The following is a 22387-nucleotide window of genomic DNA, read 5'->3' as shown; positions in this document are numbered from 1 at the left end:
CGTGCTGCTGCCGGTCCCGCCCCGCCCCTGAGCCCGGGCGGAGCCGCGGCCGCGAGCCGTGCCACGACAGCCCCGCGCCGCCCCGCCCCTTTAACGCCGCCGGGCGCTGCCCTTGAGTGACACATCTCTTACCCTATGGCCGGCGGTCGCTGCCGGCTCCACCAATAGCAGCGTGGTATGGGCGGGCCTTGCGCCGCACCCAGCCCGTGTTTCCCTTCCGCTCTTAAAGGGGCCGCGGCGCGGCGCGGGTGGCGCCGCTGCGCTATGCGCGGGCGGCCATGCGATGGCGGTCGGTGGTGCTGGGGCTGCTGCTGCTGCGGCTCGGGCTGCAGGCTCTGCTGGCGCTGCTGCCCGCGCTGGCCCGCGGGCTCTGCCTGCACCCGCGCCTGCCCTGCCCCGGCCCGCGGCCCCCCGCGCTGCCCGGGCCGCCCGCGGGCGCGGCGGGGCGCGGGGCCCGGCTGTGGGGAGCGGCGGCGGGCGGCGATGAGTACGAGCGGCGCTACAGCGGCGCCTTCCCTCCGCAGCTGCGGGCGCGGCTGCGGGACGCGGCCCGGGGCATGTTCGTGTTCGGCTACGACAGCTACATGGAGCACGCCTTCCCCCGCGACGAGCTCGACCCGCTGCACTGCCGGGGCCGCGGGCCCGACCGCCGGGACCCGTGAGTGAGCGGGGAGCGGGGATGGACGGACGGACGGACGGACAGATGGATGGGTGGATGGGTGGGTGCTGAGGGCCCCGGGCTGGCAGCGGTCCGTGTTTGTGTCTCATTCGGGCAGGCTGGGCCCAGCCATGGGACAGCTGGTAAAGGCCACAAGCTAAAGTACAAGTTCCACCTCTGTACGAATCGTGGGATGGGTTGGGTTGGGTTGGAAGGGACTTTAATCCCACCCAGTACCACCCCTGCCATGGCAGGGACACCTCCCACTGTCCCCAGTGTCCAGCCTGGCCTTGGACATTCCAGGGATCCAGGGGCAGCCCCAGCTGTGCCAGCCCTGCCCACCCTGCCAGGGAACAATTTCCCGGTAATACATTTCCTGTAATTTACAGAAAATTTGCATTTACATTTCCTGTAATGTAAACCTGTTCCCCTTAAGTTTGAGGGCATTTCCCGGTGTCCTGTCACTCCAGTCCCTCTCCATATTTCTTGTAGTCTCCCTTTGGGTACTGGAATGAACTTTCAGTGTGGAACACCTGCCCAAGGAGTGGTGGAGCCTCCCCCTTTGGAGCCATTCCAAACCTGCCTGGACACGTTCCTGTGTCACCTGCTCCAGGTGACCCTGCCTGGACAGGGGGTTGGACTGGATGATCTGCACAGGTCTCTTTCATCCTTAACAATTCTGTGATTCTGCTCTTCCAGCTCCAACCTGAACATCAACGATGTGCTGGGGAACTACTCCCTGACGCTGATCGACGCGCTGGACACGCTGGCGGTGAGTCCTTGGCATGGGGACACTGCCCTGGCCACCCTGGGACTGCCCTGGCCACTCTGGGACTGCCCTGGCCACCCTGAGACACTGCCCTGGCCACCTGGGTGCTGCCCTGGTCACCCTGGGACACTGCCCTGGCCACCCTGGGACACTGCCCTGGCCACCCTGGGACTGCCCTGGCCACCCTGGGGCACTGCCCTGGCCACCCTGAGACACTGCCCTGGCCACCCTGGGACTGCCCTGGCCACCCTGAGACACTGCCCTGGCCACCCTGGGACACTGCCCTGGCCACCCTGGGACACTGCCCTGGCCACCCTGAGACACTGCCCTGGCCACACCAGAGACTGCCCTGGCCACCCTGGGACTGCCCTGGCCACCCTGAGACACTGCCCTGGCCACCCTGGGACTGCCCTGGCCACCCTGAGACACTGCCCTGGCCACCCTGGGACACTGCCCTGGCCACCCTGGGACTGCCCTGGCCACCCTGAGACACTGCCCTGGCCACCCTGAGACACTGCCCTGGCCACCCTGGGACACTGCCTTGGCCACCCTGGGACCTGTCCTGGCCACCCTGGGACTGCCCTGGCCACCCTGGGACACTGCCCTGGCCACCCTGGGACACTGCCCTGGCTGGGGGTGCTCCCCAAGGCTTGCCCAGGTGCTGCAAACAGCTGGATCACGAGCTAACAGCTGGATCACAACCCAGCAGTGTCCCATGGGGTAACAGAATAAGAGTAGTGGAGATGTCAGCAGAGATTTCCACAAGAGACAGAGGAAGTTTTGGAGCTCCTCCCCAGGGCTGAGATGAGGTCTCTTTGGGATATGCCATCACTGGTGCTCAGGGTGGGTGGATTTGAGCTGGAACTGCTGTGGGTTGCTGGGAGGTGCTTCAGGAAGAGGGTTCATTGTGTGCACAGCAGCTGAAAGAGCTCTGATTGTTTCACTTGGCAGAGGGGCCCGAACTGACACACAGATCTGTGTGAAGAGTGCTGAAAGGAAGGAGGGGAAAACCTGTAAAGCTGCTTCTCACCTGCACCTCTGATAAAACTGGAAGATAATGTGAGGAGCAGCTCAGTTTTGTGCAGCACAGGGTATGGGGTCATGAGGAGGAGCTCCCTGCCTGGGCATTTTCAGAGACCCCAGCAGGTTTCATTGTTCTCATCAGGGCAGGTTTTGTGCCTTCTGGAGTGTCAGGGCTCTCTGATGTGCTGGAGCCATGGGGGATGTGGGTCTCCTCTGGTGCAGAAAGTGGTTTGGTCTCTTTGTGGTGCAAAACCCTTCCCATTTTACCCTGGGACTGCAGCAGTGCTGAGAAGCTGCTTGAGCAGGGCAGCTCTGAGCAGAACTGAAAGCAGAAGTGAGGGAAATGTTTCACTGAGAGAGAAGTTTGGGATCTGTGCTACGTGGCTGATAACAGTGCCTTCCTGTCCTCCTTCAGCAGCAGGGCAGTGCTTAACTTTTCTCAAATGTAAATGTTCTGGTTGCTAAAGTCTCTTGAGTTTCAGCAGCTGCTGCATGGGAAGCCTGTTCTGCTGCTCACTGCTCAGATCAAACCTGTGATGCTTCCCCACTGGGTCTGGGCAATGGGGACAGCTGGCACTTGGTGCTGTGGTTAAAATTCAGGTATTCCCAGCCTTTCCATGAGCTCAGGCAAGCAGGAACCTGTGTTTTCCTTCCACATTCCTGCTCCCCTGCAGCTCAGGCTGAGTTTACATCTGCCTCTGGAATCAATTCCTACGTTAGACCTGCAGGAAGCAGGCACAGGGGAACTCCTGGGTGTCAGCTGCTGGGTCAGGAGCCTGAAAGGTTGGACTGGTCTTTGGTCAAATAAACATGAAGTCAAACTTCATTGTTCTGCAAGCTTTGTTATGTTTAAGCTAAACTTAACTCTTGACCTGATAGTTCAGGCAGTTTGAACACTCAGTGTGCTAAATCTGACTGCTGGCCTAAGATGTGAACTTGCCATTCTGTTCCCCAGCCCTCTTCTGAAGCAACAATTGTACAAACTGGCTTTGTTTTTCTGTAAAAGGTAATGGGAAACTCCTCAGAATTCCAGAAGGCAGTGAAGTTGGTGATTGACACAGTTTCATTTGACAAAGACTCGACAGTCCAAGTTTTTGAGGCGACAATCAGGTATGTGGTGCTGAGTTCCTGTCCTTAAAGCAGTAACAAGGTAAAAGACTTGGTGAGTGTAATTCAAAGTGAAATCATTGATTAGGAGGTTTTTGGCAGGCTTTATTTCTAAATTGTTCCTCAAGTAAGCTGTTTCTTAATCTTCTCTGAAAATATTCCATCCTTTCATATTGGAAACAATTTAAATCAGTCCCATGTGACCTGGAGCAGTGAGACAGTGGCTGGCTCTGCTTGCAGACTCTGCTTTTCTCGGTGTCACTCTTGCAGCAGAGACTCAGATCTGGGCCCAGCAAACAACCCTGGGACAGCTTTTCCCTGGTTTGTCCTTGTTTCATGGGCTTCTGCCCACTTTCACTTTCATTTTAGATGAAAAAGACCCTTCTGTCTTGGAAATGGGTTTAGATGCTGTCTGATTTTAAAGGGTTTCATTTTCTGAGTGTCTCAAGCAGTGTTTATTCCTGCTTCACTTGGCTAGGCTTTCTTTTTTCTGAGAACTAGATTTATATAACACCCTTCCTGCCATTTGCAGGGACAGGAGGTCTTCACTCCTAAACAGACTTGTTGCAACAACTCCTGGGTTAGGTAAATTTTGCAGAACCAGATTTTGGGATACTGTGGCTGACAACAGCATGACTTCTACAGGTGTTCAGTAGTGGTGGGGGAAAAACCAGATCATAATCTGAATTTTCCTTTTCCCACAGGGTTTTGGGGAGCCTGCTGTCTGCCCACATCATCATTACAGACACCAAGCAGCCCTTTGGTGACATGAGCATCAAGGACTATGACAATGAGCTGCTGCACTTGGCTCATGACCTGGCAGTGAGGCTGCTGCCAGCCTTTGAGAACACCAAAACTGGCATTCCCTATCCTCGGGTGAGTGCACTGCAGCCCTGGGCAAACACAGCAGTGAATTTTGTGCCCTTTTATGTGCGCTTGGGGTATTGAGCCTGCTCTAAGTTGTTCTAAAATGACACAGGCTGAGCTGCCCTGAGTTTTGGTGATGTGGGTAATACAAGCTGCTCCTTCTGTCTAGTCAGTGTTTTCCCTAGGCTGATTTTTCACTGTGTTTGTTGTGCCCTGTGGGTCAGGAGTCATTTGTTCCTGTGCTGTTTGGCTGGAGCATTCCCTGCCCTGTGTCACACAACACTGTCATTAACAAGGAACACTCTTAAGGCAAATAGCTGAGGAAAGTGACTCTATTGCTACTAAAACAATTATGTTAGAATAAAACTCTTCTGAAATATTTCTCATACTGGGCTTGGAGTTTATAGTTTTCCTGAAGACTGCTCAGTGGGTACTCAATATTCTGGGATTCCTGGATGCTGCAGCCTCTTGTTTTAAGCAGATGCAGTTGGCAATCCTAAACTGCAAAATTATAATTAGCACTTGCCTGGCTGCTCTTAATTTCTGGAGACAACAGTGCTGCTTTTCCTCCAGACCTGCCAGGCTGTAGAAATGTGAATTTTCACTTCTGTTCAGGGCCTGGTAAAGCAGCTGAGGGTGCTGTAACTTCCCTTCAGGCTGCCTTCCATGGGGAAGGGGAGGAGCATCACTGAGGAAGCTCTTGGTTCCAACAGCACAAACTGGGGGGCAGCAAAGAAAGAAAAGCCTGAATGTTTAGTGGAGAGCAAGAAAAAGTGAACTTTGCAAGGGTTATTAGCAAGTGTAAGAGAAAAATGAAGCTTGCCCACTTTAAGCATGGTACTACAAAGCTGGAAGAATGTCAGGAATTCTACAGGAAAGCTTTCCAAGCAGCAGTGTGCTGGTTTTGTGTCTCTGTGCACATTCCATACTCCACATTGTGCACAAACTACCAAAAAGGCTTGTTCCTTGTGCTGGGGGTGCAGCTGTGAGCACAGCTGGCTGAGTGCAGCCTGCCTGTCCCTGTTGCAGGTGAACCTGAAGAAGGGGGTTCCTCCAGACAGCCACAACGAGACGTGCACAGCAGGAGCTGGCTCCCTGCTGGTGGAGTTTGGCATCCTCAGCAGGCTGCTGGGAGATTCCACCTTCGAGTGGGTGGCCAGGAGAGCTGTGAAGGCCCTGTGGAGCCTCAGGAGCAATAACACTGGACTGCTGGGTAATGTCTGCCTGCTGCTGCCTCAGGCTGTGCCTTCAGGCCATGGTTCCTCCTTCTGTCCTCACCTTTGTCCTTCTGCTCCCTCTGTGGCTGTTCAGTCCCTTGTGTTCCCCTTTTGTTCCCAGGGGTTGTGTTGAACTAATGGCACCTAAGAAAAAATGGAGTCTCTGAAAGGCTCCTTAGGTTTTCAAATGGAATTTTTCACAAGGCCCTGATTTGTCCCCAGTAATATAATTCAGATTGGCAGATGACTAAAAGTACTCAGAATAACTGCATGTGTGTGGGTGTTCCTCAGATGAATCCAGCACTGTAACACTTCATCTGATGTTCATCTTTGATCCTTCCTCCTTGGGAATTTCTGAACTTGTGATATTCCAAAGTCTTGACTGGATTGTTTTTTTCTGATATACTCAGACTAAACTTTTGGTTTGTTCTGAAAGGAAATGTTGTGAATATCCAGACTGGTCACTGGGTTGGAAAGCAGAGTGGACTGGGAGCAGGGTCAGATTCGTTCTATGAGTACCTGCTGAAGTCCTACATCCTCTTTGGGGAAAAGGAAGACCTGGAGATGTTCAATGCTGCCTATCAGAACATTCAGAACCACTTGAGGAGGGGGTATGTGATTCATGTCAGCATCAATTCCTTCAGCACTGAATCCTCTGCAAGCTCTGAAACATGTCTGTTTATGGTGCTTTGTGTTGTGCTCTACAAAATCTGCTCTCCTTTTTACTGTAAGGAGCAAAATCTCATTTCCATGGCAGTCTCCTCTTTCCTCAGCAGCTGATTGGGTGCAGAGAAACCAAACTGGTTCCTGTCCCATTTATAAATGTTAAAGCTGAGAAAATCTGGCACTGCAGAAGAAATGCATTAAATTGGCTGCTTTGTTCTGAAAGCCTGATCTTGCCTAGCATGACTTTTTGGTAGAGATTGTGCTGGCAGAGCTCTAAGACAGGATCCATGCCTTTATGAATTCACTTCTCTGAGAGCATGCCTGATGTTTGGGCTCCTTTCACGAGGAGCCCAGCCCAGCAAAGCAGTGGCTGCTGCTGGCAGTGTGCAGTGCTCTCCTCAAGGAGAACATTTCTGTTTGCTGTGCTGCTGGCAGTGTGCAGTGCTCTCCTCAGGGAGAACATTTCTGTTTGCTGTGCTGCTGGCAGTGTGCAGTGCTCTCCTCAAACAGAACATTTCTGTTTGCTGTGCTGCTGGCAGTGTGCAGTGCTCTCCTCAAACAGAACATTTCTGTTTGCTCTGCTGCTGGCAGTGTGCAGTGCTCTCCTTAGGGAGAACATTTCTGTTTGCTGTGCTGCTGGCAGTGTGCAGTGCTCTCCTCAGGGAGATCATTTCTGTTTGCTGTGCTGCTGGCAGTGTGCAGTGCTCTCCTCAAGGAGATCATTTCTGTTTGCTGTGCTGCTGGCAGTGTGCAGTGCTGTCCTCAGGGAGAACATTTCTGTTTGCTGTGCTGCTGGCAGTGTGCAGTGCTCTCCTCAAACAGAGCATTTCTGCCTGCTCTGATGCTGGCAGTGTGCAGTGCTCTCCTCAGGGAGATCATTTCTGTTTGCTGTGCTGCTGGCAGTGTGCAGTGCTCTCCTCAGGGAGAACATTTCTACCTGCTCTGCTGCTGGCAGTGTGCAGTGCTCTCCTCAAACAGAGCATTTCTGCCTGCTCTGCTGCTGGCAGTGTGCAGTGCTCTCCTCAAGCAGAACCTTTCCATGCTGCTGTTCCCTGCAGGAGGGAGGCCTGCAATGAAGGAGAAGGGGACCCTCCCCTGTACGTCAATGTGAACATGTACACGGGCCAGCTGATGAACACCTGGATTGACTCTCTGCAGGCCTTTTTCCCTGGACTGCAGGTGAGCTTTTCTTCTGCTAAAGGCCAGGGAGAAAGGCCCTTCCTAAAGCTGGGCTGGGATTGAGTGGGAGTTCTGAGCTGAGCTCCCACCTGAGGGTTTGCATCTGGCTGCTGTGATAAGAGCTCAGTTCAGCTCTGCCTTGGCACAGCAGTGTGGGGAAGCCTGTCCTGCTGCTCTCTGCTGGATCTGAGAGACTCAGCTTCCCTCTTTTAACCTCAGCATTTGTATTCTGTGCTGGGAGGCTCTGCTGAAGCTTTCACTGCAGAGACTGAATGCATTAGTATTTTGGGGTTATTTTCTGTGTGTTTTATGGGAGAAGAGTTGTTTTAGATGCCACACTCTCATCTTTGCTGGCTTGCAGCTCTAAGTGTTTGTGTGTCTCTGGCTGCTCTCGTGCCCAGGTGTTGATAGGAGATGTGGAAGATGCCATTTGTCTCCATGCCTTCTATTATGCCATTTGGAAACGCTATGGAGCCCTCCCAGAGAGGTACAACTGGCAGCTGCAGGCCCCAGATGTGCCCTTCTACCCCCTGAGGCCAGAGCTGGTGGAGTCCACTTATCTCCTGTATCAGGTATGGACTTCTCTGAGCTGCACAGCAGGGCTTGGCCACAATGCTTCTGTTCAGAAGGTCCCTTTTCCCCCCAGAAAATCCCTTTTTCCCCAGAAAATCCCTTTTCCCCCCCTGACCTCTGACCAAGCTGAAGTTTGGCAGCCCTGGAGCTGCCTCCTGTCATGTGGAGTCTCTGGGCAGGCACTGCAGTGTTGAGCAATGTTGTGGCTCTGCTGTTTGCTTCAAAAGTAGCCTTTTTTATAAGGCAGGCAAAAACAACACCAAACAACCTTTTCTAAAAGCTGCTGGCAGATTTTTACAAGGCAGAGACTTCTGACTGCTCGACCAAAATAGTTGAAGTAAATGTAACAGCTTTCCTTGCAATGGTGTCCAGGCACAGATACAATAAACTGAAATAACTCTGCCTACAAGGAAGGGATCAGAGTTTGGATTTACTGCAGGTTTTCTAGGATTTGCACTGAAGCAAATGTGAGAAGCTTGCATTGGCTAATCCAAGTCATGCTCCTATAAAGATAAGTTTGCTGTGATACACAAGACTGGTACCAATAGGCCTTTGTTGTGTTATTTTTACAGGATTTCAAAATTGCTGACTCTAACTCTTGTCTGTCTTCCTTATTTAGGCCACAAAGAACCCGTTTTACCTTCATGTGGGAATGGATATTCTGCAGAGTTTGGAAAAATATACAAAAGCAAAGTCAGTCTTCAATGTTCTTTTCTTCTCTCAATGCTATATACCTATATTTTATTATACAAATATTATATAGAATCCAGTCTGCCACATGTAGGTAAACCAGAAAACCCAGCCCTCCCTGAAAGCCACAAGTGATGATTGATTTATTGAGCACTTCTTTCTTTCCCATCTGAAAATGAAATTGTAGTCCAGTGGCACTTTTATACCTTTGGAATTTTATCACTGCCTTTCAAAATGCATTGTTGATGATCAGCTGCTGAAAAGTGCTGAAAAGAGTAGCTGGGATTTTTCCTAGGAGTCCTGCAAGATTATTTCTCTCCTTGTGGTGTTTAGCTGAGCTGAGGGATGGCTCCTGAGCCAGATGCTGTTGGGTATCAGCTTCCAGTTCAAGACAGCAGCACTGAGCCCTGACTTTGATACTGAGCACCCAAACTCCTTGCAAGGCTCAGGGGGAAGACAGTGAATTTTTATTCCTTGTTATGAATTATTAATTTTCTAGACAAATGTGTAATGATTGGCCAGGTCAGAGATTGCTGCTGGGTGGGGTTCAGGTGATCACAGACCCCTCAGCACCCCAGCACCAATAACCACTGAGTGCTGGCACAGCACAATTGTTCCATTTGAACTTCACCCCTGGCAGTGGGAATGCTCTGAAGTGAAGCAATATCTGTGAAGGAATGTCTGGGCAGCACTTGGAGAGCTGGAGCTGAGCCCAAACCCATGTCCAATGTTGCAGGTGTGGCTATGCCACGTTGCACCACGTGGTGGAGAAGACCAAGGAGGATCGAATGGAGAGCTTCTTTCTCAGTGAAACCTGTAAATATTTGTACCTGGTACGTGTGTGTTCCACTGTGCACTGAAATGCCACGGGAGGGGGCAGCAGGGTTTTAATTATTAATTATTAATTAGAAACTGGGTTGGGGACAGGGCATCACTAATGAACCTGCTGAGCTCTGTGTGGGGGTGATTCAGGCTGAGCTCCTCTTTGACCTCAGCCCAATCTCAGGTGGGGCAGCTGCCCAGGGGTGGTTCCTGAAGCTGCAGAGCTGCAGATCTTTGGGGAGAGGCTGGACAGGAGAGGGAGCAGGACTGGAGGGAGCTGCCTGCAGCCCTGGAGCAGCCTCTGCTTTGTCCCTGCTGGGCTTTGGCACTCAGAGCAGAAAGCATTTGGCTGACATTGCCTAAGCCCTCAATCTCCTTTAGTGCAGAAAACCAAATAAATCTGTGACTGAGTGGATGCCAGCCTAGAAATGCCTCACAGAGCAGCTTAGAGAAATAAGGGCACTTTAAGTTGTGTGAGAAGTTTTTCTTCAGCTCTCCTCCTCTAACTGCTGAGATCAATCCTTTGCATCAAGAATATTTATTGCCATTTGCTCCAGCATGATTTAGCACTAAAAGATGTTTCTGTGTGATCCCTCAAAGTGTGAGTACCTGTTCCCAGCTCCTTGTCATGGGACAGGAAGGATTGGCACACCCACAGTGACTGTCTCTCCCATGTCTCCTGCAGTTGTTTGATGAAGAGAACCCAGTGCACAAATCTGGGAATAAGTTCATGTTTACTACTGAGGGCCACATCGTGTCTGTGGACGAGCGATTCCGCAGCTCCCTGTGGGAGGATATCCTGCCTGCAGAGGGGGACAGCCACAAAGCCAAAGCCACCGAGCTCAAGGCAGCCAACTTCAGCTCCAATGTAAGGAATGCTGCTCCTCTGGGGGTGGGGAAGGGGCAGCAGGACACACAGCCCTTGGGAAGTGGTGCTGTAGGTGTTTGCTTTAGCAATGCTAAATACCTGAGAAGCTGCCCTGAACAGGAGAAATGGGATGGTGTGGGGGATTCTGGTGAAGGTGAAACCTGTCCCCTTTGAAGTATTTTGCAGTAATTTTTTTTGTTCTTTGTTAATTTATTTCCAATTATTTTTCCCTTCCCCTTTTCTTTGCCCTTAAAACTCTCCCGTGTTGGTGTCAGGGGCAAAGGGAGAAGCAGAGTTGTCATCTAAACCAAACCATCTAAACCAAACCATCTAAACCAAACCATCTAAACCAGGCTTTGCTCTTCCTCAGTGAAGTTTGGGAGTGTAAAGGGGACCCTTCTTAGCAAGGCCTCAGCTGAGAGCTGTGGCTCCAGTGCCCACCACCAACCAGAACAGATCTGGTGTTAATCACAGAATGGTTTGGGTTGAAAGGACTTTAAAGAGCATCTCATGCACCCCCATGGGCAGGGACACCTCCCACTGGAGCAGTTAAGGACAATTTTTAAAATCTCTGCTGGTAGGTTCTGGTGGTTCCTTCCCTCCTCCCCACAAAGCTCCAGGAAAAGAGCATTATTTTCAACATTCACAGTTGTCATAGTGAAGGAAATCTCAGTTGCACAACAAGCTGTGCTGTGTGTTTGGAAGCTGCAGCCTGCACTGAGGAAACACTTGCTGCTCCTTTATGGGATTTGTGCTGGGAGTCTGCAAAGAGCCAGGGCAAGTTGGAGTCAGAAGTGTTATTTGGTACAAATTCCTGTATTGGGAGGATCTGAAAGGATTGCAGAGGGGATGGGCATGCCTGGGTTTGGATTAGAGTTTTGAAAAAGATTTCAATTTTCTCTGCAGTGTAACAGAGTCCCTGATGAGAGGAGGTACCTGCTGCCCCTGAAGAGCAACTACATGAGACAGATTGACAGAATGGTGGGACTGATCTGAGGGGCTGCAGGGAAACTTCAGAGGAGCCTGGCCTTGCTCTGCAGAATCCCTCCCCTTCAGCTGCCCCTGCACAGCCTGAGTCCCCACGTGTCCCCTGGCCTGGGGTCAGCCTGGACACCAAGGACATGGAGCTCAGTGCTGAGCTGGGTAACTCCTGTGCCACTCGACACACAGCTCTTGTTTCAAGACTTCCTATGACAAATGTTGTTGCAAATGAAGGCTGAATCTATTTGAAAAGAAAAAGAAGGCAGATTGGCCTGTGCCACTTAGCTACCTCTTTGTAGCTGTGTAACAAATGTCCCTCTAGAGCAGGGTCTGGTGTTTCATTTGAGATATCTCAGCCGTGGGGAAGGAGTGGGGAAGTGCAATTTTTTTACACCACGTTGAATTGTTGAATTTTTCTGACTAGCAATACACATCCTTAAGGTCTACTCAGGTAGGAACCCACTGGGTTTGCTGGAACAAAAGTGCTCTGTGTGCTCTGGGAGGGATAACTCCTGGTGGTGTAGAGTCTGCCATCCCTCCCTCTGCCAGCTGATAGAACCTGCAGGGTTGTGAGAGCAGAAACCAGTGATCAAACCAACCCAGGTGCCTTTTTGGGAGGGAAGGGGGAATTGCAAAGCCACTCAGGCAGAAGTTCCCAAAGTTTCCTTGTTTGCCATGTTTTAGTGCCTTTTCAGGAGAGATGCTGCTAGGAACTGGTGTCACAGTACACGAAGAACAAACTGTTTTACATTCCTGACAGGATTCATGTGTTAGTGCCTTAAATTCTCTTCTCTGGCAGGTAAATCTGAGCTTCCTTGGGAAGATGGAAAAGTATTTCTGATGAGCTGTTGCAAAATACAGTGGAACCCAAAGTCACTTAAAGAGAGATGGTTGGGGTGTTTTTGAGATACTGGAGGAATAGCTACAAACTTTCAGGAAGAAAGCAGTTAAGGGCTTGAGAGATGACAACAAACTGAGGCCAAAACAACTATTTTAAATATAACAAGTTGGGGTTTTTTTTCCAGTGGTTCCCCATTGCTTATATACTTCTAATTTTTGACTACAGTTGAAGTAGTAGAATGTTATTTTTGGGTTAATGACTTAAATTGAGGTATAAATACAAGGGCAATTTGATCTGCTGTATTTTCACCTTCTTACAACAACATTGGTTTTCATAAACCACGTGTTGCAACTCAAAACATTTCTAATAAATATGAAGTTTGTGTTGGAGAGGTTATTGTTGGAATCTTTTAATGTACAGATGCACCTCAGGGACTTTGTTGTAGAATCTTCTATTCCATGATAATTGAATCTTCTATTCAGGCAAAAAAAAATCATCAAGTCTTCTTAGTCTTATTATGTGTGTTGGAAGGGGTGAAGGGTTGGAGGGGGGAGAGGGAAATAAGTTAAAATTTGCCAAAATATTGCAATAGAATGTTTGTCCTGGTGTTTGAGGCTGCTGGTGATTGCAGCTCCTGTAGAATTGGCTTTGCCAGAGGTGTTGGGGAGTGTCTGAGTTCTGTCTCAAAGGAAAAAAGGAGTTCAAGGTGCTGTGATGCAGAGAGGTGTTGGGACAGGTTCAGGCTGTGCTCCCAGGGTGAGGAGGGCAGAGGATGCCCCAGGAGGATGGGGACACCTCTGCCCACCCACAGCTGAGGGCTCTGGGCTCTCAAATGCTGCTCCTGGGCCAGCTGGGCTCATCCAGCCCTGGGGTGAGGAGTGGGGTGGGAGCCCAGCACAGCATCCCACGCTGGCTGTGCAAACTCCTGGAGTGGCAGTGCCAGGGAGGGCAGGACTGGGGATGGGCAGGATTTGAGGATGGACAGGACACCAGGAAGGACAGGACACCAGGACAGACACACCCCCAGTGCAGTGGTGGCTTCTCCTGGTCCAGGTTTGTCCCTGACTCCCAGCTGAGCTCCCTGAATGTCACACTGGCCACTCTCTCTGTGTTTGTGCCTTCTGAACTCCTGAACCCAGGGAGCTCCCAGCCCAGGATTGTGCACAGAATCCATTCCTGAGCTTTCCAGAGACGATTCCACCCCTGTGAGGAAGTTGCACAATTTTTGCCTTTGTGTTTTCCTTTGTGATTGCCAGAAATAGTGAGAAGTGGCTGAGAATGGGAGCAGCCCAGACAGGAATTGCAGCCTTCCAGCTAAACATGGTCAGCTCCCCTGGGGAATTGGAATTTCTGTTGCCTGGTGATGTGGCAGTCATCTTTCCACAGAAATGCTCTTTATCCTCACAGAGGCTGGTGGTAAAGACTCTGTGTTCCTTCAGGAGCCAACTTTTCTTCCTCTTTGCTCTGAAACTGCTTGGATATGTTTTTACTCTGTAAGGACAGGGCACTAAATGAGAGCTTTTGTACAAGTCAGTGGCATCAAAATGGATCTGCTAACAGTGCTGGAATCACTTGCTGAAACAGACTCTTGTATTTCTTGGTATCATGTGCAATATCAGGTTTTCCTAACTAAAAGTGCCATGTATGCTTAATTGTTATTTATCCATGAAGTATTTAACTGAGGATGGGGAAACTTGGAAGAGGACCAAATGTGCTTTCATGAAATGTCCTGAATTTTCAACACTTGGCTTTGTGTTTTGCAAATCTGCATTAAAAAAAAGAGTGTTTGACTGCTTGGATGTGTGTTTGTCTTGTAGGGGATCTCCCTGCACCTTCTGTACACTGGGATTCCATCTGGTTAGAGCTGGGAGAATCCCATTTGTTCTCCCCAAAACAACAGGGCTCTGTCTCCCCCTGTTCCCCTTTCTGTCCCTGAGGATTTGGGGGCAGCTGAGAGCAGGGATGGATGTGGGGTGAGTGAAGTGTGGCAGTTCCTGACCCTGCTGGGATTCCTTTGTGCAATCAGTCCATGAAAAGCCAGGTTCAGGTGGGAATTCTGCAGCAGGAGCCTTGCTGGGCTCTCTCCAGCCTGGGCTCTCTCGTGCTGGGTTTGAGAACAGGAGCTGGAAATGAGCTGTCTGACCACCACTGTGATTTATTGCTTCTCTTTGCTGCTTTCCCCTCCTGGATTTGTTTTCTCTCTGCCTGGCATTATCTCTGGTGCTCTCTCCTGGTTTGCAGTCCTGGTGCAAAGGCTGCTGGAGCTGCCAGGGGCTCTACTGTGCCTGGATCAAACTCCACAGTCCAGGGAAATTCTGTGGAGCAGCAGTGATGGGAATTGTGCAGTGGTTCCAAAGTTCCTCTGGCTTTTTGGATAATGAGATCCTTGCCTTTCTTCACTTTTGCTGCACTCAGACTTCTAAGTGCCAATTCTAAAGTGGGTGTAAAGGGGCTGGAACCCTGATTTTGGGGCAAGCCCCCCAGCTCTGGTGTTTTCCCTGTGGTTGCACATTTACCAGAGAAGTCACTGCCCTGCTCTTTGCTGTCATTCCTTATCTCCTCTCGCTGCCTTATCTGCTCCCAGAAGGTTCAGCAGCTCTGGACTGGGACTGAGTGCTTTGATTGCAGCTTTTCCAGCCCACATTCAAGAAATTATCTCAAAAAAGCCACCCTGCCATTGTTGCTTTCCTGGGAGATTGGAGTGCAGTGAGATCTCTTGTGATACAAGACTCCAAATCCAAAACTGTGATTGAAAACTCTTTTTTTTAGAGCAAAAAGCACGGGACGAGCTGGGTTTGGAGCACACAGAGGTGTGTGGTGCTGCAGCTCCGGGCTGCCTCCAGCAGAGCCCTCCCTTGTGCCACGGTTCGGGACTTGGCTGAGCTGGGAAACCTCCCTGGCTGCTGGGGAAAAAGAGCCACAGATTGGCAGATTCACAGATTTAGTGGTTTACAGATTCACAGATTTACAGATTTACAGATTTAGTGGTTTTCAGATTTTCAGATTTTTCAGATTCACAGATTTACAGATTTAGAGGTTTACAGATTTACAGATTTAGTGGTTTACAGATTCACAGATTCAGAGATTTTCAGATTTTCAGATTTACAGATTCACAGATTTACAGATTTAGAGGTTTACAGATTTTCAGATTTTCAGATTCACAGATTCACAGGTTTACAGGTTTACAGCTTCCCACAGAAAATGCAGGATTTTCACTGCCCCAGGAGCTGCAAAGCATCACCCAGTGGGCAAGGGGGCACTTGGAATTCCTGGAGGTGTTGGAGCTGTTTTAGGGTGGGATTTTGTGTCCCTGAGCACCTCTTGTGTGGTTTATCCACCTCCAAGACACCAATGAATGTTCCCTGGGAGCTGCTTTGTGTCCCCTTTGTCCCCACACTGATGAGAGGCCAGTGCTTTGGAACCATTTTACTGAAAAGCACCTTTTTCTCCCCAGAGATTTGTGATTTTTGTTGCCCAGAGCTGGCCATTCCCATTTTCCAGGAAAGGCAGCGAGGTTGGATCTTCAACAGCAACCCTGGGAAGTTCTTTTTTTTTTTATTTTTTATTTATTTTTTTTTTTTTTATTTATGCAATGCTGATAAGGGGGGAAAGGCACCAGTATCTGGAGATTGTGGGGAGAACTGGCATTGGAAGATCATAAGAAGAACTCCCTTGGCTTTTCCACACTCGAGGCAGGTACTCTAAAATACAAAAAACCCAGACAAATTAAGTGGGGAAAAAAAAAAGAATATTTCAGTTTATTAATACTTTTGAATAATTGAAACTCCTCGCTGGGTAAGGCCCAGGGGCTTTCCAATAATGGCAATCTGCATATTGTTAATTATTTATGATGTTCATTTGGGCTAAGTCATTGCTAACATGACTAGCTCTTGGAAAGCTCCATGAATCATCATCCTGTGCTGTGGCAGCAGCGTGCCTCTGTCACAGAACTTCATGTGGAATCCAGAACTCTGGCCTGAGAAAACCCTGCTTTTCCCCATCTGTTCCAGAGGAGATGGGTTTTTACAGCAGCCTTCAGCAGGAAAATTAACTGTAGAAGGAGTATTTAAATAAGCATTTTTAATAGATCAAATATCCCCGTGCTTGCAGACGCTGCTTAATGAGAAAACAAATTATGTGCGAGCTACAGATTCTCTTTTTTTAATATTTATGTGCAAATGATTCCCTCTCCTTTCCTTTTGCTTCCCTGCCTGCAGCTGAGTTCAGGGATGTACCATGGCAGAGCTGGGAGCTGGTGGAGAGCAGGGAGGATAATTATCCATAACTTGGTGGCAGAAAAATCAGATTTAAAAGTTTGGATTGTTGGGGTTATTTTTTTCCCTCTTTTTTTTTTTGCCTTTTTTCCTTTGTTTTATTTTCCTTCTTTTTCCTCCCTTCTTTTCTTCCCTTCCTTCCTTTCCCATCCTTTTTCCTTCTTTTTTTTTTCCTTTTCTTTCTTTTTTTTTCCAGGCTGGGCATGTTTAGGAGAAGGGAAGGAGGTCAGATGTGATATCTGAGATCCCCTGGGATTCAGGCTGTTTGTGAATGGAGGTCACAGAGATTTTGGGATTATTCCCTGTGTCTCTGTGCTGGTTTATCCAGGGCCTCCTCATCTGGGAATGTGGAGATGGAGCACAGGGACAGAAAGGAAAGGTTTAGAAAGTACATTTAAAACCTCAGCAATGCCATTTAAAATTTATTTTACATTTATTCCTGCACTCTGTCAGCTGGACTGGCCATGATCATCAAAATCTCATTTTGGGGGAGAAAACCAAGCCCAGCCCACCCTTCCCTTTTCCTTTGCAGCTTTCCACATTCACCCTGGAATGATTTCTCCTCAGTGCACAGGAATGCTTCAGCTCAGTGATTAATTAGGATTGCTATTAATACAAGATGCAATTCCATGGGACTAATCTATCTTATTGGTCAGGCTTTAATTAATTAGGTAATAAAAGCAACCCTAAAAAAGCCCCTTTGAACGCTGGTTAATGAAACCCATGGATCTACTTATTAAGAATTAAAACCTTTCTCTCTTTGATACTTCTCTGCTTTATTAAACTCTGCTCCACTGCTTTGTGTGGTTTGTCCCATCAATAACGAGGCTCTTTCTTCTGAATTGCTTGGTGTGAGCCAAGAAATCTCATATTATCTAATTAGGGACAGCTCTGCCTGCATAATGAATTCAGCAGCAGCAAAAGCCGTTTGTTCCAGGCATTTTGTGCTGATATTATTATTTAAAAACTCTGGTTTTATACACTCTACACCTGTTTCTGTATGAAAAAACCAACTCTGTGGATGAATAACTGGTTCCAGTGGGACACCAGCTGCCTCAATCCAAAAGTGCTGCAGGAAAATCTTTTGGGGAATCAGTCTGGGTGCATCCATCCCCTCCCTGCCTCTGGAAGTTTTGCTCCATCATTATTTTGGTCCCGGGACCAAAAATCATTATTTGTGTTCTGGGAGGGGTGGGATAAAGCAAGGCTCATGAGTTTCCAGGATAAAACAAAGCTCACAGGTTTGCAGGATAAAACAAACAAAGCTGACAGTTTCCAGGATAAAACAAAGCTGACAGTTTCCAGGACAAACCAGGCTCCTGCTTTGCTTTCTGCTCTTGCCTTTCCCTCCTCCTGCCCTGGGGTGTCCCTGGGATAAAAGTTCAGGGAATTCTCTGCAGGAGCAGCTCAGAGTTTTAGTGCTGGCAGAATCCAGAGGTTCTGGTTTTGGGTTTCTCCCTCTGTGTCAAACATTTCTGGCCATAGAGGGAGGAGCTGTAATTCCCTGAGTTCTGGCTGTGTCCTGGTTGCCTCCAGCTGTTCCAGCTGATTTAAATCTGTAAATCCATGCTTTTCCAAGGCAAACCCATGCTCTGCAGGACAGAAGGCAACAGGAGGAGCAGGAAAGCTTTTTTAGAAGAAACAACAAATTTAGAGCAAGCCAAGGAGGCACAAAATGAATCTCAAGATCTAATTATCCCAGGGAATGAGAGCAAGGCAGGCTGTTGAACCTGCCTGCTCAGGGTTATATTAATATGAAGCATTTAATCATTAGGGAGATGGAATTAGTTCACCCAGACTGATCTCTAAGCTGAACTGCAAAGTTGGACACAATAATAATTTCATAAACTTCCTCAGAATAATAATTTTTCTGGACAATTATGCTGAAGGACATCACCTTGTGGGGCTGTGATATCCACGTGTGCTTCACCTGGGAAGGAAGATGGGAAATGGAGCTGCAGGTTTGGAGAGAAAAGAGTGGGGATGGTTTGTCTCCCATGCTGAGGCTCAGACCTGGTGGGAAGGTTTCCTGGATTTTTTATGTTTCTGCTTTATTTTTTATTTTTTTATTTTTTTTTAACTGAAGGTTTGGTTGGGGAATATTTAAGAGAAGTGTGCTCCTTCTCTCAGTTTTTAATTTCCAGGCAGGAACTGTGATTTTAGCAGCTCCTCTTCAGTTCCTAATCCCAAGTGTAGCCGGGTTCAACTGCCAGAATTTGTCTGAAGGACGGAAAAAATGGGAATAACAATTGAAGAAAATAGCTGGGAATTGTTACAATGAAATAATGAGAACCAGGGGACTGTGATTAACAAGTGATTATCAGAAGGTCTTGGCAGGTGCTCAGGACCGGCCCTTCTCCAGCTCTGAGGGATTTTTGGGGGTGAAATTGGGTAAAACTCCTCACTGCTGCTTGTTCCATCACCTGATCCAGGTACACTCGGCTGGAGTTTGGTTTTCCCCACCTAAATTTTGGGAATGTTGCTGTGAGGGTGGCAGATTTCAGAGCCTTGCACTGGTTTGGGTGCTGGGGATGGTGAGGGGAGGAGGTGAAATGGTTTTGGGGAGGGCAGGGGGTGCCCAAAGCTGCACTGAGGGTCTGGAAATGTTTCCCAAAGAAATGTTCCCCAAATGTTTCTCATGGAAGTGAGAGCTGGGGTCACCCCTCAGGCACTCCTGGAGGGTGGGATCCGGGCAGCAGACCCTCCCTGCCAGCACCAGGACTGGAGCTCAGGGCTGGGAGAGCTCAGTGCAGCAGGACAGGACCCCCAGTCTGAACTGGGAGCTCCCCAGTTTGCCAGAGCCTGAGTGATCCAAGTGGTTCTCAAACTTCTCCAGTGTGGAGATGCTCTGTGTGCCCTTGAAGTTTAGTGTAAGGAAAGAAAGAAGTCATTTATAACCCAAAAACGACTCCAAGTTTTAAAAAATGAATGCAGGAGGATGCAAAGAGCTGCAGAAGGAGGGAGGCTGCTCCTTCCTGGGGACAGCAGCTGTGCATCTGCAGCAGCTGAGAAATGAACCCCAAGTGATGCTCTGCAGAGTTCCACTGCCACAGCCAGCCAGTTCAGGGAAAAAGGGAATTTTGGGAGCCTGGAGAAGCAGCCAGGCACCTGTGGCAGCCCCGGGGAGCTGCAGGGATGCTCTGGTGTGGAGCTCTCCGGAGCAAACAAAGGGAGCTGGATACTGCCAGATGACTCAGAATAATGACAGTGCGAGCTGTAAACAGTTTTAATTTATACAGGTGACATTTAAAATGCAAATCAGACCTTAAGATAATTGCTGGAAATAAGGGAGCCTCTGTTGGTTTAGGGAATATTTCCAGTTTCTATGGAAATTATTTATAATGCAGTGAGATGAAGGAAGGGGCTGGGGCTGCCAGGGCTTGGCTCCTCTGTGCAGCCACAGGGATTGTTCAAAGGGAGTGCTGGGGACAGGGTCAAGGGTTTTCTGGGGTAAAAAGTTCTCAAATCTGTTCGAAAAAGATAATTTTTTCCCCCTGTTGACATTGTAAATGCAGATGGACCAGAAATGAGGTGATGTCACCAGAAATGTGAGCAGCCTCGAGCTGCTCCTGGAGTCACATCTGGGCCAGGGCTGGGGGACAGCAGGGACAGGGGACAGGGGACAGAGTTAGTGGGGTTTGGGAAGGAATCTGCTCTGTGAGGGATCCCTGAGCAGTTCCTGTAACTCAGGACATTTTTGGGAATTTTGGGGATTTTTGGGAGCTCTGCCCTGTGAGGGATCCCTGAGCAGTTCCTGTCGTTCAGAGGATTTTTTTGGATTTTGGGGATTTCAAGAATTTTGCGGATTTTGGGTTTTTGGGATTTTTGGGAGCTCTGCCCTGTGAGAGATCCCTGAGCAGTTTCTGCTGTTCAGAGGATTTTTTGGGATTTTTGGGAGCTCTGCCCTGACCCCTCCAAAGCAATCATTTCTCTTTGTGGTCAGGGACAGCAGCAGAGCCTCTCCTGGAGCCCTCACACCTTTATCTGATTCACAGCACATTTCTGCTCTCTTCACATCCCCAATCTTGTTTTCTGCTCTGATTCCATCTTCCTCTCCTGGAGCTGGACTGCCAGCCCGAGGCTTTGGGGATTTTTGGGTGGGAATTATCCAGGTGCTTTCTTTGCCTGATTAACCTGCACAAACCCTTTAATTGACCTGCTATTATTAATCCTCCTTTGCCCTCAGCTCCCAGCTCTGATATTCCAGGTCCTGCACACTTACCCAGCTGTGAGATACAATCTGAGTGGGTGGGAGTGTGCAACAACAGCTCTGGGTGCTCCCACATTCAATTCTTAAAATATCTTTAAAATATTAAATTTTTAAAAATTAAAGTTTTTAATTCCTTGGATCACCTTTGCTGGAGCTGGACCAACAGGCTGTTCTGGATTCTCTCTTTAACTGGCCCTTCCTAGCAGGTTTAAATGGGTTTTATTTTCAGGTGAATAACTTGCAGTTACACTGAATGTTTTTATTTGGTGATCAGCTGTTGGTGCAGGTTTGAGACTCAGCAAGTCCCTAAGTTATTTATAATAAATCCTGTAACCACCTGAGCGCTGTCACAGACTCTTTCAAATTAATGCCAGCCTCATTTGCTGCTGTTTGTGACGGCCCCAGGTCCTTAACCACGGATAAATAATGCACAAAAAACAGTGCAAGGAGCATCCTGGGGTCAATATCCAGCTTTTCTGGGGGCTGGGGCTGCCTGGGAGAAAAGCTCTGCTGCCCCTGGGTGCTGGCTGTCACCTGGGATGGTGACAGAGCCTCAGGGCTGGCACAGCTCACAGGGGAAAGGGTTTTAAATAATTATTAAATTTATTATATATTTATTTTAAAATAATTTTTAAAAATATTTCATTTAAATTTTTTAAATTTTATATTAGTATATTAATATATTGATCTAATAATATATAGTATTACATATTGACATTATATATTAATATAGCAATATATTAACGTATTAATGTATAATATATTAATATTAAATATTATATATTATACATTAATATGATATATAATTATATTGTATATTAATAATATATTAATATATTATTGATATAATGTTAGTATATTATTAGTATATTAATAGTATGTTATCAGTATATTAATATATAATATTATCTATTATATATTGATATAGTAGTATATTTATTATATAGACATAATATTTATATTATAAATAGTATAAAATGTATAATTTCAATGATATCTTGTTAATAATAAGTATCTGGGTGCCCAGAGCAGCAGCTCCCAAGGCCAGGCTGGGTGGATTTGGAGCAGCCAGGTTTGGATTTGGGGCAGGGGACAGAGGGGGAGCTGCAGAAGGGCAGGGCTGTCACAGCTGGGCTCTGTCACCTCCTCTGCTCCTCTCCTCTGAGCTCTCACACCGCACGAGTAATTTAATTCAGGCGTGGCAATTAGGGAAACAATTATCTGCCGTGTCCGGGGTGATCTCTGGGTCATCTCAGCATTATCCCTTTTGATCTCATTATGAATTTAAAATATGTAATAAATTGGCTGTTAATTCAGTGGGAAAGGTCAGGCTTGCTCCCTGCAGGAGACGAGGGTGGGTTTGATCTCAAGGACAAGGAAAACATTTGTTCAGGGGATGAGAGCAGCCCCCTGGCAGGGCTGGGCAGGATTCTGAGCTCAGCACAAATCCTCGAGATATCCCCAGCAGGTAAAGCCAGAGCTCGGTGCCCCATCAGGAGCTGCTCTTTGGTGTTGGGTTCAGGACTGGGGGAGCCTGGTTGGGTCCAAAAAGGGATTTGAGACTCAGGGAACCTCAGCACTTCACCCTCAGAGATTTGTGGCAGGTGGGGAAAATCCACTGCACCCAGCTGAGCTTTGCTGC

The 22387-nt window shown here is 48.4% G+C and overlaps 1 protein-coding gene across 1 annotated transcript; it reads left to right on the top strand.

Annotated features, from left to right (window-relative positions):
- Nucleotides 1-278: 278 nt before the first annotated feature.
- Nucleotides 279-14058, top strand: EDEM1 (ER degradation enhancing alpha-mannosidase like protein 1). The gene is made up of 12 exons (XM_033071858.1): nucleotides 279-658; nucleotides 1358-1430; nucleotides 3457-3560; nucleotides 4262-4433; nucleotides 5454-5637; nucleotides 6078-6252; nucleotides 7366-7486; nucleotides 7888-8058; nucleotides 8679-8752; nucleotides 9486-9582; nucleotides 10257-10439; nucleotides 11346-14058. Exons 1-12 carry the CDS (start codon nucleotides 279-281, stop codon nucleotides 11433-11435), a joined length of 1824 nt encoding a protein of 607 aa, XP_032927749.1. The 3' UTR covers nucleotides 11436-14058.
- Nucleotides 14059-22387: the final 8329 nt, after the last annotated feature.

Source organism: Catharus ustulatus, chromosome 13 (assembly GCF_009819885.2).
Source record: "Catharus ustulatus isolate bCatUst1 chromosome 13, bCatUst1.pri.v2, whole genome shotgun sequence".
Taxonomy (NCBI): domain Eukaryota; kingdom Metazoa; phylum Chordata; class Aves; order Passeriformes; family Turdidae; genus Catharus; species Catharus ustulatus.
Note: the sequence above shows the minus strand (reverse complement) of the source record. Positions and strands in the feature narration are given on the sequence as shown.

Bases quoted from the DNA above. Each gene is read 5' to 3' on its own strand.
- EDEM1 (XM_033071858.1), top strand. From the start codon at position 279: ATGCGATGGCGGTCGGTGGTGCTGGGGCTGCTGCTGCTGCGGCTCGGG. The intron at 8,059-8,678 runs GTATGGACTTCT...TTCCTTATTTAG, and splicing joins CCACTTATCTCCTGTATCAG to GCCACAAAGAACCCGTTTTA. The intron at 10,440-11,345 runs GTAAGGAATGCT...TTTTCTCTGCAG, and splicing joins CAGCCAACTTCAGCTCCAAT to TGTAACAGAGTCCCTGATGA.